The sequence below is a fragment of the Neopsephotus bourkii genome, unplaced genomic scaffold (genome assembly GCF_033783945.1).
Source record: "Neopsephotus bourkii isolate Nb327-2 ecotype Australia unplaced genomic scaffold, CSIRO-AGI_Nbou_v1 NB_1792, whole genome shotgun sequence".
In the NCBI taxonomy this organism is placed as follows: Eukaryota; Metazoa; Chordata; class Aves; order Psittaciformes; family Psittacidae; genus Neopsephotus; species Neopsephotus bourkii.
This window is the reverse complement of record NW_026902266.1, coordinates 13,142,969-13,156,063: the sequence shown is the minus strand read 5'-3', so window position 1 is coordinate 13,156,063 and position 13,095 is coordinate 13,142,969. Positions and strand designations below refer to the sequence as shown.

The 13,095-nt window shown below is 39.5% G+C and overlaps 1 protein-coding gene across 2 annotated transcripts in view; it reads right to left on the bottom strand.

The window, feature by feature from the left end:
- PARVA (parvin alpha) overlaps positions 1-13,095 on the bottom strand; it is a 63,472-nt gene that overhangs the window by 32,210 nt on the left and 18,167 nt on the right. Inside the window, exon 1 of one of the 2 annotated variants that reach the window (XM_061342514.1) lies at positions 1,599-1,713. The exons of the other annotated variant lie outside the window; for it this stretch is intronic. Coding sequence (XP_061198498.1) covers positions 1,599-1,626 — 28 coding nt within the window. The 5' untranslated portion in view covers positions 1,627-1,713. Of the gene's footprint in view, positions 1-1,598; positions 1,714-13,095 lie in introns of those variants that run through there. 2 annotated transcript variants of the gene reach the window in all.

The window sequence follows — 13,095 nt, the reverse complement described above, 5'->3', positions numbered from 1 at the left end:
AGTGTGCTGTGATCAATAGCATGTCTGTAGTATTCTCCTAAAACACATTTGCACAGAAGTGTAAGATCATGATGCAAGACAGGACTTTGGTAGCACAAACTGGAAACAATGCTCAGCTTAGGAAAGCAGAGTTAGTTCTCATTTTACACAGGAAATAAATCAACACTTTCCAGTCTACGTTCTCAAATCCCTTAATCAGAATTAATTCATTTAACTTCCCACCAACAGAAGAAAATAGCATTATCCCCATTCTGCAGCATAGAAAGTGACGCACTTCAAGATTAAAGGATACATTTACATGTTCCCTTTCTGAAGACACAAACTGCTCTTGCAAAATAGAAGGCACTTAAAAATACAGTCTATAATGTTACACTTAGTCTGACATAGAATGGACAGGAATTCTTGTACCTTTTGTTTCCAAACCTATTATCATAACTAAGAGAACACCCTTGTTTTGATATAACTTTCACCCAGCCCTGTGCCTTGCTCTTCACAGGCACTGCCTGGTACCCTCCTGCACATTCCTGACTATGCTCATTTCCTTGAAAAGCTCAGACAGCTGCTCCAACTTACAAATGCCCTGCCTCCAAAAAATTAGCTTACTGAACTGTTCATCTGATTACCGTGTTCACATATTTCTTATCAGGAAACAAGTTGCAAGCAGTGTAAGCACCATCAATGTCAGGGTAAATCCACAACTCTGAACTGCACATGCATTGCAACTCTTCCAAGAGATTTCAAACAAGCTGTAAGCTCAGAGCAGCAGTTCCTACCACCTGTCAAATGCTGTCAGACATGGGAAACACCATTATGTAAACTCCTATCTGTTAAATCCATTTCACAGGTTGTTGTCATTACCAATATATCAATTCCAGCATGCAAAACATTCACACCAATAGTAGCTGTGGCTGTATTTGCTGCTTTGCAGGTGAACACACCAAAAACTGCAATTGAATCATTCAAGTAAATAACTTTAAATCGGTTTTAATCCATAGTACTAACACATTCAAAGTTTCCCAGAAATAATCTGCAGCCTTCAGCTGTTGATGTCATAAATGAGTTTGCATTAATATTCCTATTCGGAAGTGTTTAGTACTAAAAAAAATTTCATTTTAATACATATGAATACTAAAACTTACCTACTGCATCACACATAGCCCATTAGAAAATTGCTATCTCAAGTATGCTTTTGACTACAAATGACAATTTTCCCTGAGTGGAAATTCAAACCATAAAAACCACTATTTTCACACTAGATCCAGTACTACTAAAGGACTGAATTTGTCTCAAACTGAAGTTAACAGAAAACACATACTCTTACAAAATAGCACCAGGATAAAACTAATTCTATCTTATATTGCACAAATATTTTCATGGAATAGTTTTCAAAATTAACAAACTATTGTATATTCTTCCTCTTTTACCCAGGAAAAACAACTCTAACAAAGGGAAGAAGAAAACAACCTCCCATTCTTATCTTCAAATTATCACAGAACAAAAATAACTACCATCCCAAAAATTTGTATTTTGGAAAACGGTACTCCTGAAGTATTACAGAAATGACAATGAAAAATAACTGAGTCAGTCTAGTCTCCTACCTTTAGGGCAAAATGCTCCACAGCCCATCGTAGGGTCGCTGGGCCACCCTCATAGTGCATCTCAGGGAGAACTGCAGTCTATAAGGTGTCTGAAGCCCCTTGTTGCTCTGCAGGCCACTTTGCTGCTGCTCTGCAGAGAAGCTGTATTAGCTTTAGAGTCTGTTTTCCAACAGAATGGTCCAAGCACATCACAACTCTCGGCTCAGAGCATCGTTTCAGAACAAGTGACTGACCGCCTATATAATTTAATATGATGCCACATGAGACTCATAGACCATCTGCAAAAGAAACTAATTCTGCTTTTTGCAGCTTGGTAAGTTGCATTCTGAATGCTGGAATGTAATTTTGACTGTGTGCTTTTGTTATCAGTCATATAAAACACTGAAACAGCAAGTGTAAAGCACACGTTTTAACCAGTATCAGTCTGTTCCTGTTGTAGGTAACTCGTACCTTTTCCCCATACAACTTAATAAAGTCATAATTCCCCTCACAGCATAGGAAGGGTGTTAAGGCACAGGCATGTCAACACTGGAAGGGAAATTTACCTTTTGTCTTTTTTTTGGTGTAAAATAAAAGACTGGTCAACAAGAACAACAGAATCCTTGAATCCTGTTGCCAGAATTGAGATGCACATGTGTTACTACCACATTCAGCTCCTGACAGCAGTACTCCTTTCTCTAGAAATACTACCCTACTGCAATAATTAGCAAAACTCACATGGAAAGAGGATTAAGCCTAAACAGGCAAAAGCATGTAAAAAGCTAAAGAGCAGAGGAAAGCAGAGGTATGAGCCATCAAAAGAATAAACTACTGGTAAGAAGTTAACTACTTTTATGTGCTCTGGGTCCTGCCAAAGAGGGACAGTAATGAAAAGATAATCTAAAGTAATCACTTACTTGGCTAAAAATCAAATAGCTATGAAGTTTTCTACAGACTACAACTTTTCAGAAGCTACAAAACATTAAGTGTCTATTTCAACTTGGAGCAGGATGAGGGAAGTGACACACCCCTGGCTCATTTCTAAGTCATGGAAAGTGGCTATCTTTCTAGTTTCCAATTGAACTTCATTTAAAATACCAGTGCCAAAAGGCAAGTATGGAGAACTGAGAGGTATTTATTGTTTAGGGTTATTCAGCTGTACTACACAACATTCCTTCCCCAGGCTTCGTATCAGATGTGATTCCTTGCAGGAAAAGACACAGAGTTCTCATAACTGTCCTGAAACCACATTCTTCACCAGTTCTAAGGGATCTCAGATACACATTGGTCTGCAGCTACTTGGTTACTCCCAAGAGCAGTGTTCCTCCGCCAATAGTCCTATTTCATACTGCACTCAGAAGTACTAACGGGGCTCCCCATTCTGACTCCTGAGTCCCACTGCTTTTTGGAACTGAGAAACTGGATCGCCAAACTGCTGAATAACAGCATTCAATTATAGGACAATACTAAGCTGGCCAGTCTGTACCAAGCTTTCCTTTTCTTAATTTCTGAATAGAACCATAAACGTCCCAGATAGTTATTACAGCAAACCTGTTTGGGAGGTAAGTACAGCTAAAGGAAAACTATGTTCCACTTGAAACATCAAGGAGGATGCACTTAAGATGGTTAACAAAATCCAGAGTCTGAAGCCAGAGGAACCTACAGCTTCAAATCAACCCATTTTATAAGTGACTAAAGTGGCACACTTCTGCACGCAGAAAATAGCTATTTTATAAAAAAGTAGTGAGAGAAAATAAAGTTGGGTTTTTTTATGTAAGTTTTTATACCTACAGCCAAAAGATCATGTCCAGGTACATTTCTCATAGGTATAGTTACAGTAGAGTAAGAAAGCTACAAATTAGCTAAAGCAGAACTGCTTTCTCAGGGGGCATAACATAGCAAGAAGTTGACAACAGCAGGTGTGAAGGTTATAGCTTGGGGACCAAGTAGAGGAATTTCTGTTTGTACTTTCTGTAACCCATTTCCACTTGCCACAAACACAAATTCAAGTGGGACTTAATTTCTAATTCCTGTAATCTAACAACAACAATAAAACCATCATTCAAAAAGCCTGTGCACTTCCCCTTTCCCTTCGCAGAGAGCAGAGATCACTGCAGGAAAAAAACAGCACATTGGTAAGATGCTTTGGATCCAGATTTTCCCAACTGTTCCTAAAGGCTCACTTTCAACCCCACAATTTTCAGCTTTATGAAAACAGAATTATAGCCAGAGAGGACTAAAGTCTTTTTCAAGCCATTCTGGCCATCAATACAGGAAACAATTCAAAGGCAACATGACACTGATAGCATAATTTGTGAAAATGGATAAATACCGTATCTGCCACATAGCACATTAACCCATGTAACAAATAAATACAGAAATAGCACTGCAATACTTGGTTGAAAGGTTTTGGTTCACAGAGGAGGAAATTTAATTAAAGCATGTAATGTCAATTACTGTCATTTGTAATTTTATTTTGCTTCCCTAGAAAAAATACAGATGCAGGATTCTAAAGTTACCTGCATGTTTGATGAAAATGGGATAAAATTATCTAGGTTCTGAGAAAACCCAGAAAGTAGCAGGGAAAAAAAATATGCATTTTTACCTAACCTCATTCATGGATCTTCTTCAAAGTGTTGATTACATGAGGACTGACATGCCTCCAATTTAAATATATAAGCCAACAACCCAGACCTGAAACAAGACTTTTATGTTTAAGAAATTGTGTGAGCAGAAAGGTTGAGAGGGGAGTAATAACCTAATTCTCAGATACTGCAAATGGGCACAGCCTTACTAGAGCCGACAGAAGCACAGTGACTAATATCAGAAGAGAATTTGCCTTAGTGTTTACACTGACTGATTTCAGTTGGAAAATTACAGGGCCAGGTCCTTAATGCTTCTGTCCCCTTAACTCTGCTCTGTGCAAAAGTGACAGAGATATGGGAGCCATGTGGAAGACTCCAAGCATCTCATCACCACAGTAATAAACATTGCCAAAACTCATCAGTCCTTACCCTTTGCCATATGCAATGCACTGCAGCATCAGCATCTATTTCTGCTTTTGCATAAGCTCAGTGAAGCACCCTACCTATATTATGTTCTGCTGAAGTCAGGAAATAACACCAGAAATGGATTAAACTTACTGTTGGTGAAATACGTCAGACATGCCTCTACCTTGCAAACTGTGATCCGAGCTACCACTAGAATCAGCAGAAGATCTGCTGTAAAAACAGACCTCCAAGCCGTTTTAAGTACCACTGTTTCTAAAAATGGCAAGCATCCTGCTTTGAGAAATCATGCTTTCCTAAGTAGTGTAATGCTACAATAAAATGGTGATTAGAATTATAGGAAAGAACTAACAACAGAAAGATGAAACCAGTCATATGCTTTCTTACGTCTCTAAATGATACATACAAATTGTGTCTATCAGGTTCCCTCAGGCTATTTCAGGAGTATGCAGAACACAAAAATGATGCAGATTCATTACAAAAAGTCTAAATCTAATCTACCTGAATTTAAAATGCCAGGAATCACATAAATGAAAGATGATAAGATAGAGCTCGTATCTTATACATAAGCAGAAACAAGAGTGGAAGCCACATAAAATGCTCAGTTTCCAAGAAATATTAGGTGCATAACAACACTGAAGAAAATGGTGTCTCCAAACTGCCTTTGTGCCTTCCCCAGTTCTCAGAAGGATGACATGAGGCTGGCATCTGAGATTTCAGGGTTGGAATTGGGGGTATAAGTGACACTTAACCTCTCTTTTCCATTCAGATACAAAGAATTCCAAACAGCCTGTATAATGCAAAAGGAGGAGGTAAATACCAGTTATATTTTCAGATGTGCAAATTATCAAACTGTGGCCTTCCCAAATAACACAGGTGAATGCTGACAAACGTCATTCGAAATGGGCAATTCCAACTACACCTTTGTGGCAAATGCAAAAAATTAGGCTGTTGGCAAAAATAAAATAACATTGACATGACTTAGTTCACCTATAATATAGCAGACAAGTGGCTACGAATATGTTGACAAGATCCTGAGAGATAACACCTCCCCCAGTCCGTTATGATTATATGCAGTGCATCTTGCAAAGTCCAAGTGTTACACACAGGAGAAAGAGCGTGCTGTCATACCCAGAAATACACACACTTTTTAATGCCTTATATCATAAACAAAGTATTTAATATAACTGTGCCTGCACACAAAATCAAATAATTTGGAACACTCAATACTACAGCATCTCTCCTAACAAGCAAGTCTTATTCCCTGCCATTAAAAGTCACACTCAGGTCTGAAACTTTCACCTGGACCCAGGCTTGTTGACTTGTTACGTGCTGACATTTTAAACTGATTGCAGGAATTTCTCTCCTTGCATTTTCTAAGTTATGTTGGATCAAAATCTAAACTTCAGCAATGCTACTGAAAATACAGAAACAACCTCAGTCAGCAAACTCTCAGCAGCATAAAACCGGCATGCAGATCAGACCAAAATGGTAACTCCTGCTGACTTTCCTTGTGACACAAAAATACTACTCAGCAAGAGTAAAGACAGCACAATTGGTTAGCAAATAGCTTACTCAGTATTGTGATACTGCTTCTCAGGTGAAAAATTACAGCATATGCATTTACAAGGATATCCAAAATTGCCCCAAAGTTTGTGCTAGAGTATGGGGGAAAACCCCTTGATTTATAGACCTGTGCATTAGCACGCCTCTCTTTCTTGTTTCTCTCTGTCTTCCATTTAGTCTTCACATTACTCGAGCTGTATTTCCTCTAGGTCTGGGCCCTATTCACTAAACTGCACTAATATACCAATTCCATCTTGCAATCTCCTTTTCTAGAATACTGCCAAGCTGGCAATACGGTTCCTGAGAGACTACTTTCCCTGACATGCAGTATGCTATTTATTGACACACCACTGTTCCCATGCAGTTTTGCACCTAAGCAGTGAACTGGATAGCAGTTCCATATGTTTGAGCTGTTACACTTCTCTGGAAAATTGTATTACTTTGAGTAAATAAAAAGCTAAGAGCAGCAGGAAAAATATCATAAAAATGCAGCCGAATTTGTTTCATCCTGCCTCCATCAGCAAATTTGGTCTATGACCTCTGCATATGAGTCATGCAACTGTTTTAAAACTTGCAGTGATTTATATTTTCAGGACAGGAAGTTCAAGGCTTATGTTTCTATTCCCCAACCATACATTATTTTTCTCCATACACAATTTCTTGATAATTATCTATGAACTAAAATGTATAGGCATCTTTTTTCCTACTTTGTGGTGCATATTAACCAAAACCATTCATCTCAATAACCAGTCTCTGTGTTCTTGGCAGAGTACAGCTGATGTGTAGGTTATTCCTGGAACCATACTAGGTCGATGCTCTCATCATGACTAGTTTTAGTCATGGAAACAGGCTTCTACCAAGACACGCGTTGTTTGTGAAAAAGGAAATTCCCAGCATATCTGTCATAAACAAGTAGCAGGGTACACCGCTTTAATAAAAGTATCTAATATTTATGCAGTGCCATTCATTAGAAAACCTTTCTCTGTTCTACAAATCAAGAAATGCTTGTTAAAGCCCAGGGCTTATATCCCGCTGAGAAAGCACTCTCCCTATCCCTCTGCAGCATGGCTTTACTCCTGGAGTCTTACGTTTATAAACAGATGAAGAGCAACAATTCAAAATATCACACAGGCACCAGGAAAAAAGGAGATGGTCTCTCTCACTCTTCATGCACACAGACCATTTCTGATTCCACATTCAGCAACCTAACTTCCAATTATTTTTTCAGATACAATCGTTAGTATACACATTACTGTTTTGCTGCCATCTTGCTGATCAGAACCAGTGCTAAGGCAACTCCAAACCGAATTATTTCTGTACCTCTGTAGGCTGATACATAATTGCACGACAGTTTCAGTGAACTGGGCAGCCTATTTCCAAGAGTTACAGCACTTCTATTATGTGGGCACAGTCTGGAATGGCGAGATAAAAGATGACTCTACAACCTACTGTGTACACCTGGTACACATTTCCTCATCTTTGGAATCTGGATTTTAATCCCAGAAAAGGTAATGCCAGGGTTCAAAGCGCACAGTCCGTTCAAGGAGCAATGTGATGGTCACTATCTAGGCGACCTAACACTTCCCTGCACATCTTACATACAGGTCTCTACTTGAATTCATGGTCTGAAGAGAGGTAGCAGAAGAGGCTACTTTTCAGTTTCTCTGAACATTATTAGCTGGGTTTTTGGTTCCACTAACCTGTATTTTCTATAGTCTATTTGATTTGTGCTGAAACACCTGAAAGATTACAAGGAACATCTCACTGACTTGAAAAAGACCATTTGTTTCCTTTGTGATGTAAGCCTGTAAGAACCACAATACAGATCTAGATATAGGTAAATTGACTTTACCCTCTAGGGACCAAGTTATAAATTACCGTATGGGTTAGGTGCAACTAATTAAGCACTCTTTTTCTTCTTCCTGTAAAATTTAACAAATAATTCCTTCATTGAGTAAAAGTGTACAAATCTGCCTCCACAGTTAAATTCTATAGGGTTCTGTACCTTCAGGACATGCTTCTTCAGGACATTTCACAACAGCAGAAGCAAAGAATCTCACACACCAGAGTTTTGACTATATTGTGTGGCAATGTTGTTCTTCCTGTGTGCTCTCTTCAACTGGTCCTGTTCAGATAATTGAGAATGTCTCCATCTTATTTCTCTATGGAGTACTAACAGTGATCAATCGTTCTGCTTTACCTCATGGGCAATCTTTGGAGTCTCGTCAATCATACTCTGGCAGCTCAATCTAGATGGAAATCTGTGTTCATCCTTGGAAATCCTTGCTTTAAATATACTTTCTGAAACAATCAGACTTTAATTTGATCTTAGTATTTATTTCTAGTCTGAACGAGTCAAAAAGCAGGTGAGGCTCCCCTGCTGAATGATCAACTCAGGCATAAAACCTAATCTTTTGCAGATCTGGATCAGTTTTAGAACTCTGCTGCAAAATGTTACATCTGTGAACAAGTTAATCCTAGTTTCTCTGTTATGCCTCCAGATACAATCAAGGATCTGAAAGCTTCTGGTTTTCGTCAAATGATTCCATTTTCATTAGTACAACAGGGCAATCCTGCCCTTTGTTGTTTGCGCAGCCCAATTGCTGCTAAGAAGTCTACTGTAGCAGCCAAGATGGTGTTCAAAACCTCCATAGCTGTGGTTGCCCTGCAGTATTAACAGGAAAAGAAAGGAAAACTTTGTCACTGAGGTAAGCACTTACCGACTGGGGGCACAAGCGAAGGTCAACACATCTCTGCTGTTCAAGAATTAGTGGCACTTTAAGCCTCATAACACCACTTTGATGCAGGTAATGATTGTCATTATCACTATTTTAGGGATAAGAGAACAGACAGAAGAAGAGAATTTGCATGCAGTCTCAGAACAGAACCAGGATTAGTGATCAAGGGCTGCTGGCTCCCAGACACAAGCTTAGTCCATTTCAGCATCCGCCCTTCACCTTGTCTAAGCTTCACCCACTTGCCAGAGCATCACTCTCGTCTCACATACTTCACCCTGATTCAAGCGGGTCACCTCCTGAATATTCCTGTGACCTTGTCCATCCCCTTCAAGGCCCTTGTTTGTTGTCCCCTCTTCACTACTCCATTCTGGTGCTGCTGCTACCACTTCCTCCCCACCTGTGCTTTCCTGGCTTCCCCCTTCTACACCCTACAACTGCAGGCACAGGGCCAGAGCTGGTGAGCCCAATAGATCTTGTTTTCCAGATCTTCCAGGGAGCAGAACTAGAAGTTAAATGATGAAAAACAGTGCCCAAAGCTGCCAGCCCAATTTATCACACTTTGAATGCAGGTATTAAATATAGGAGAAGGACTATTAACTCTCTCTTGTCCCACTTAGAGTCACCTTGACTATCTGAACTTTGCCTTAGAAGCCTGTTTCCCACGTTAACTGCTGATTTCACATTCTATCCTAGAATGCATAGTTCTCAGCATAATCCCCAGCCTCCTGCGATTCCTGTAGAACGCTTTATCCTGACAATCTTTAAAAAAGTCTTTACAACATATTAGAACAAGGATCTGACAGCCTATGTTTCTAGAAACAAACGCTGTCAGAATTAAGTTTAAAAGCACTGTACAGGCAAAAGAAAATTATTTGCTATATCACTCAAGGCTTAGTGTCATAAAGGAAAGATGTTGCCTTTAACAGTCAAAGAAATCTACCAGCTTGTTAAGAAGTACCAACAAGCCAACCCATGTTGATGAACAGGAGATTTCCAGTTTCTGGGCCCTAACACAGTAAACCTGTTGGTTTGTAATGACAGCTCTCTTTGCTTTGCCAGGCCATGGGGAAAAGGGCAGGCAAGAAGCTGTGCTCCACCACAGCAGCACCTGCATGCAAATGTGGCAGTATCAGCTTAGGGGCTCGGAAGGGAACCACTTGCCACAAGTAAATGCGGTTTGACAGCAGCTCCTAATAAGAGGAAGGAAAAGAGGGAGAGAAAGAAAAGTGATAGGAGACAAAAAGGGCTTTATAAAACAGGGCTTTACTGCTTTCATTTGCAGCATTTTCTCTTTGTTCTGTTTAAGCACCAAGCCTTCCAATTCCAGATACTGCACAAAAGAGATACCTGTCTAAAAAAGTTTATTTCCATCTGGAACTGTCTTACAAGATGCTCCATAAACTCAGCAGCCCATCACTAGGAGTAACAATGAGCTACCCCTAATTAATTTGGTACAGCTTTTGCTTCTGATACCAATCAAATCAATATTAATGGAGAGTTTGTGCTTTCTCATTACAGCACAAAATGAGTATCAATCTTCTAATGAAGATTTTTTGGACCATAAACTGTATTTGAGGTCAGTGTAGTTGGCTTCCTACCACCCCCCTTTTTTCAACGAGGATGGAAAAAATATATAATGATGTGCTATTTAGTACCTGGATAAAAATCTACATTCAGGCTTCCTACTCTGAGAGACTGAGACCAGTTCAATATGAAGAAATCTCAGTCTAAGAAAATAAAGATTTTTGTAGCTCACAGAGCTCAAATTAAACACTTAAATAGGTAACACTAGATATTTCTCATGCTGCCTCACATTTCTCTATTTATTTTTATCTGCAGGATCAGGCGTGTTAGAGAGGGAGGCCTGGTAAGAATTGCCTCAGCCATCATTCTTGGTTACTTACATCTGTGGTCAATTTTCCACACTTTCTTCCATAAAAGGTAAACGAGGCACTGTACTTGCAACAGGATAATCTAAACAATATGAACAATGTTACTGTTAAAGACCATCTGGCTCATCAAGCACAGCTCCAGACTTTTAACTCCTTGAATAAAGTGTGGAGGCCTGCAGTGTAACTTTTTATCCGAATGCATTTTTAAAATGGCAAAACTAAAAGCTCCTGGAAACACAAGGGATTTGGAGCGCAAGGAAATTAATTTTCTGGTTCTATCCCTCTTGTATCTTACACATGCCACGATCCAGGCTGGAGACAAAAACTCGCATGTCACATTTTTCTACATAAAAACTCCCTCTCAGATTTTCCGCGAGAAGCCTCTGTGTGTAATGGCTGCGTGGGGCTGGCGTTTCAGAAGGGAGACAAGAGGGTTAAGTATTTCATAATTCACTTTAACTTAACAGCCTGGTCTTGCCACTTCTTAAAAGGTAATAAAAGTCAAAGAAGGGTCACCACGAATTAGAAGAAAATGGAGCGGGGAGGGGTAAGGGTGAATGCAACCAAAGAAGGCCTTTGTTAATTGTACCCACAATTTCTTATCTGTTAGATAAATTAACAAGTGGCTGGTCTCTGCTACAGCAACGCAGGAACAAAATAATCGGCAAGAGGGCAAGTCGGTAGGGAGAAAAGAGTGATCCAGAAAGTCCAAAGAGCAGAGGAAGCATTGGAGCAGGCTGTACCCTGTGCACCATGAGTCAGACCATAGCTCAGTGCCTCAGTTTCCCCACCCACCATGGGGGAACTGCAACCCACGGATGGCACTGTCAGGATTCACTGCAGTCCTGTGAAGTGCTCTGAAATACAAGGTGGCAGCACATACCATGCTGTGAAGCAAAACAGCTCCACCAACATCCAGGCCTTAAATACTCTTAGACATTTAAAAGGCTATGGACTTCAAAACACACTTGGTTTTGAACTGAACAACAGACAGAATTAAATCTTGTCATTGGTCTTTGTTCAGCTTTCTCTCAGCTCTAACTCTGTGACTATTGTGCACACAGTTGGATAAACAGCTCTGCAGCCCCATCAGTGCTGGCTGTAACAGAGGGCAGGGTTTTGGTCCTCAAGAAGTGGGGTTTTTCTCTAAAAAAGTTTCAGTTGCATCAAAAAAACCCCAAACCAACCAACTGGTTTGTTGAAACACTTTAATGCTTTTTATTTAATTTCTAAAAACATTTTTGGAAGGCAAAGCAAAGAAAATTAATTAGAGCATAGTTGGATGCTTTCTTTTGGGGTAAACACAGAAATTAATTTTCATATTCACTGGTTCCTTGCTTTAAATTCTGCATCTTGATTTAACAAGAAACATCACCCTGTCTGGTCTCTAGGTAGAGCGCACACATGACTGAACCTTCCCCTACAGTAAGTTCTTCCAGCCACTCCCAGAAACATGTGCCTACAACCCTTTTTCAAAGCCTACTCTAATTTTGATCCAATTTTCATTGAAGCTATTATATCATAAGCCCACTGCATACGTATGCTAAATTCTTAGCTTACAAAAACTGTTTAAAATGCAAGCAGGGCGCTTTTTTTTTATTTTTTAAAGAAACTGTATTTAATATGTGCTCATGACTCATCAATTAAAAAGAAGAAACTGTTACAGTAAGTAAGATAGGTCAGGCAGCTTTGTGATTAATGTGGTCAAGAAGTTAGAATTCATATTTAAAATGTCGGTTGCTCACACTGAAACAATTAACCCTATCTGCTGAGCACCAACTACACCAGCCAAGAGAACCAATCCCAACATACAGTTTTAGAAAGACGCAGTGTTATATCACAAACAACCCTTGAACAAAAAAAAAAAAGGGGGGGGGGAGGGGGGGGGGAATCTCCACCTTATCAAGAGATTTTCTGGGTGTAACTCCTTCAAAATACATGGAGCTTTCAAGTACGAGATGGCAGAGTACAATATGTAAACTAGACATGCTCTGGTGGCTCTTCTGCTGCAAAAGCATCCTGTTTTCTCGTGTATCAATTCAAAGCCCCTTTCCTCATACTAAAGTTAGTATTAGGATTTGGAAAAGGAAAACAGAAATCATTTGATCAACAAGGAATCTCTTGTCGAACCTCCCTGTATGGTAATGGTTACATCATTTTCAAAAGTGTCTGCCAATTATATTGTACGTCTGAGAAAAATGATTGCTATTTTAAATTTACTTTTCTGCGTACTGAGCACTCGTGATAGTAAGCATCAAATGCACTGTATGCAACTACTGGATTTTAATTAAGAGCATTCCACAGGAATAATACT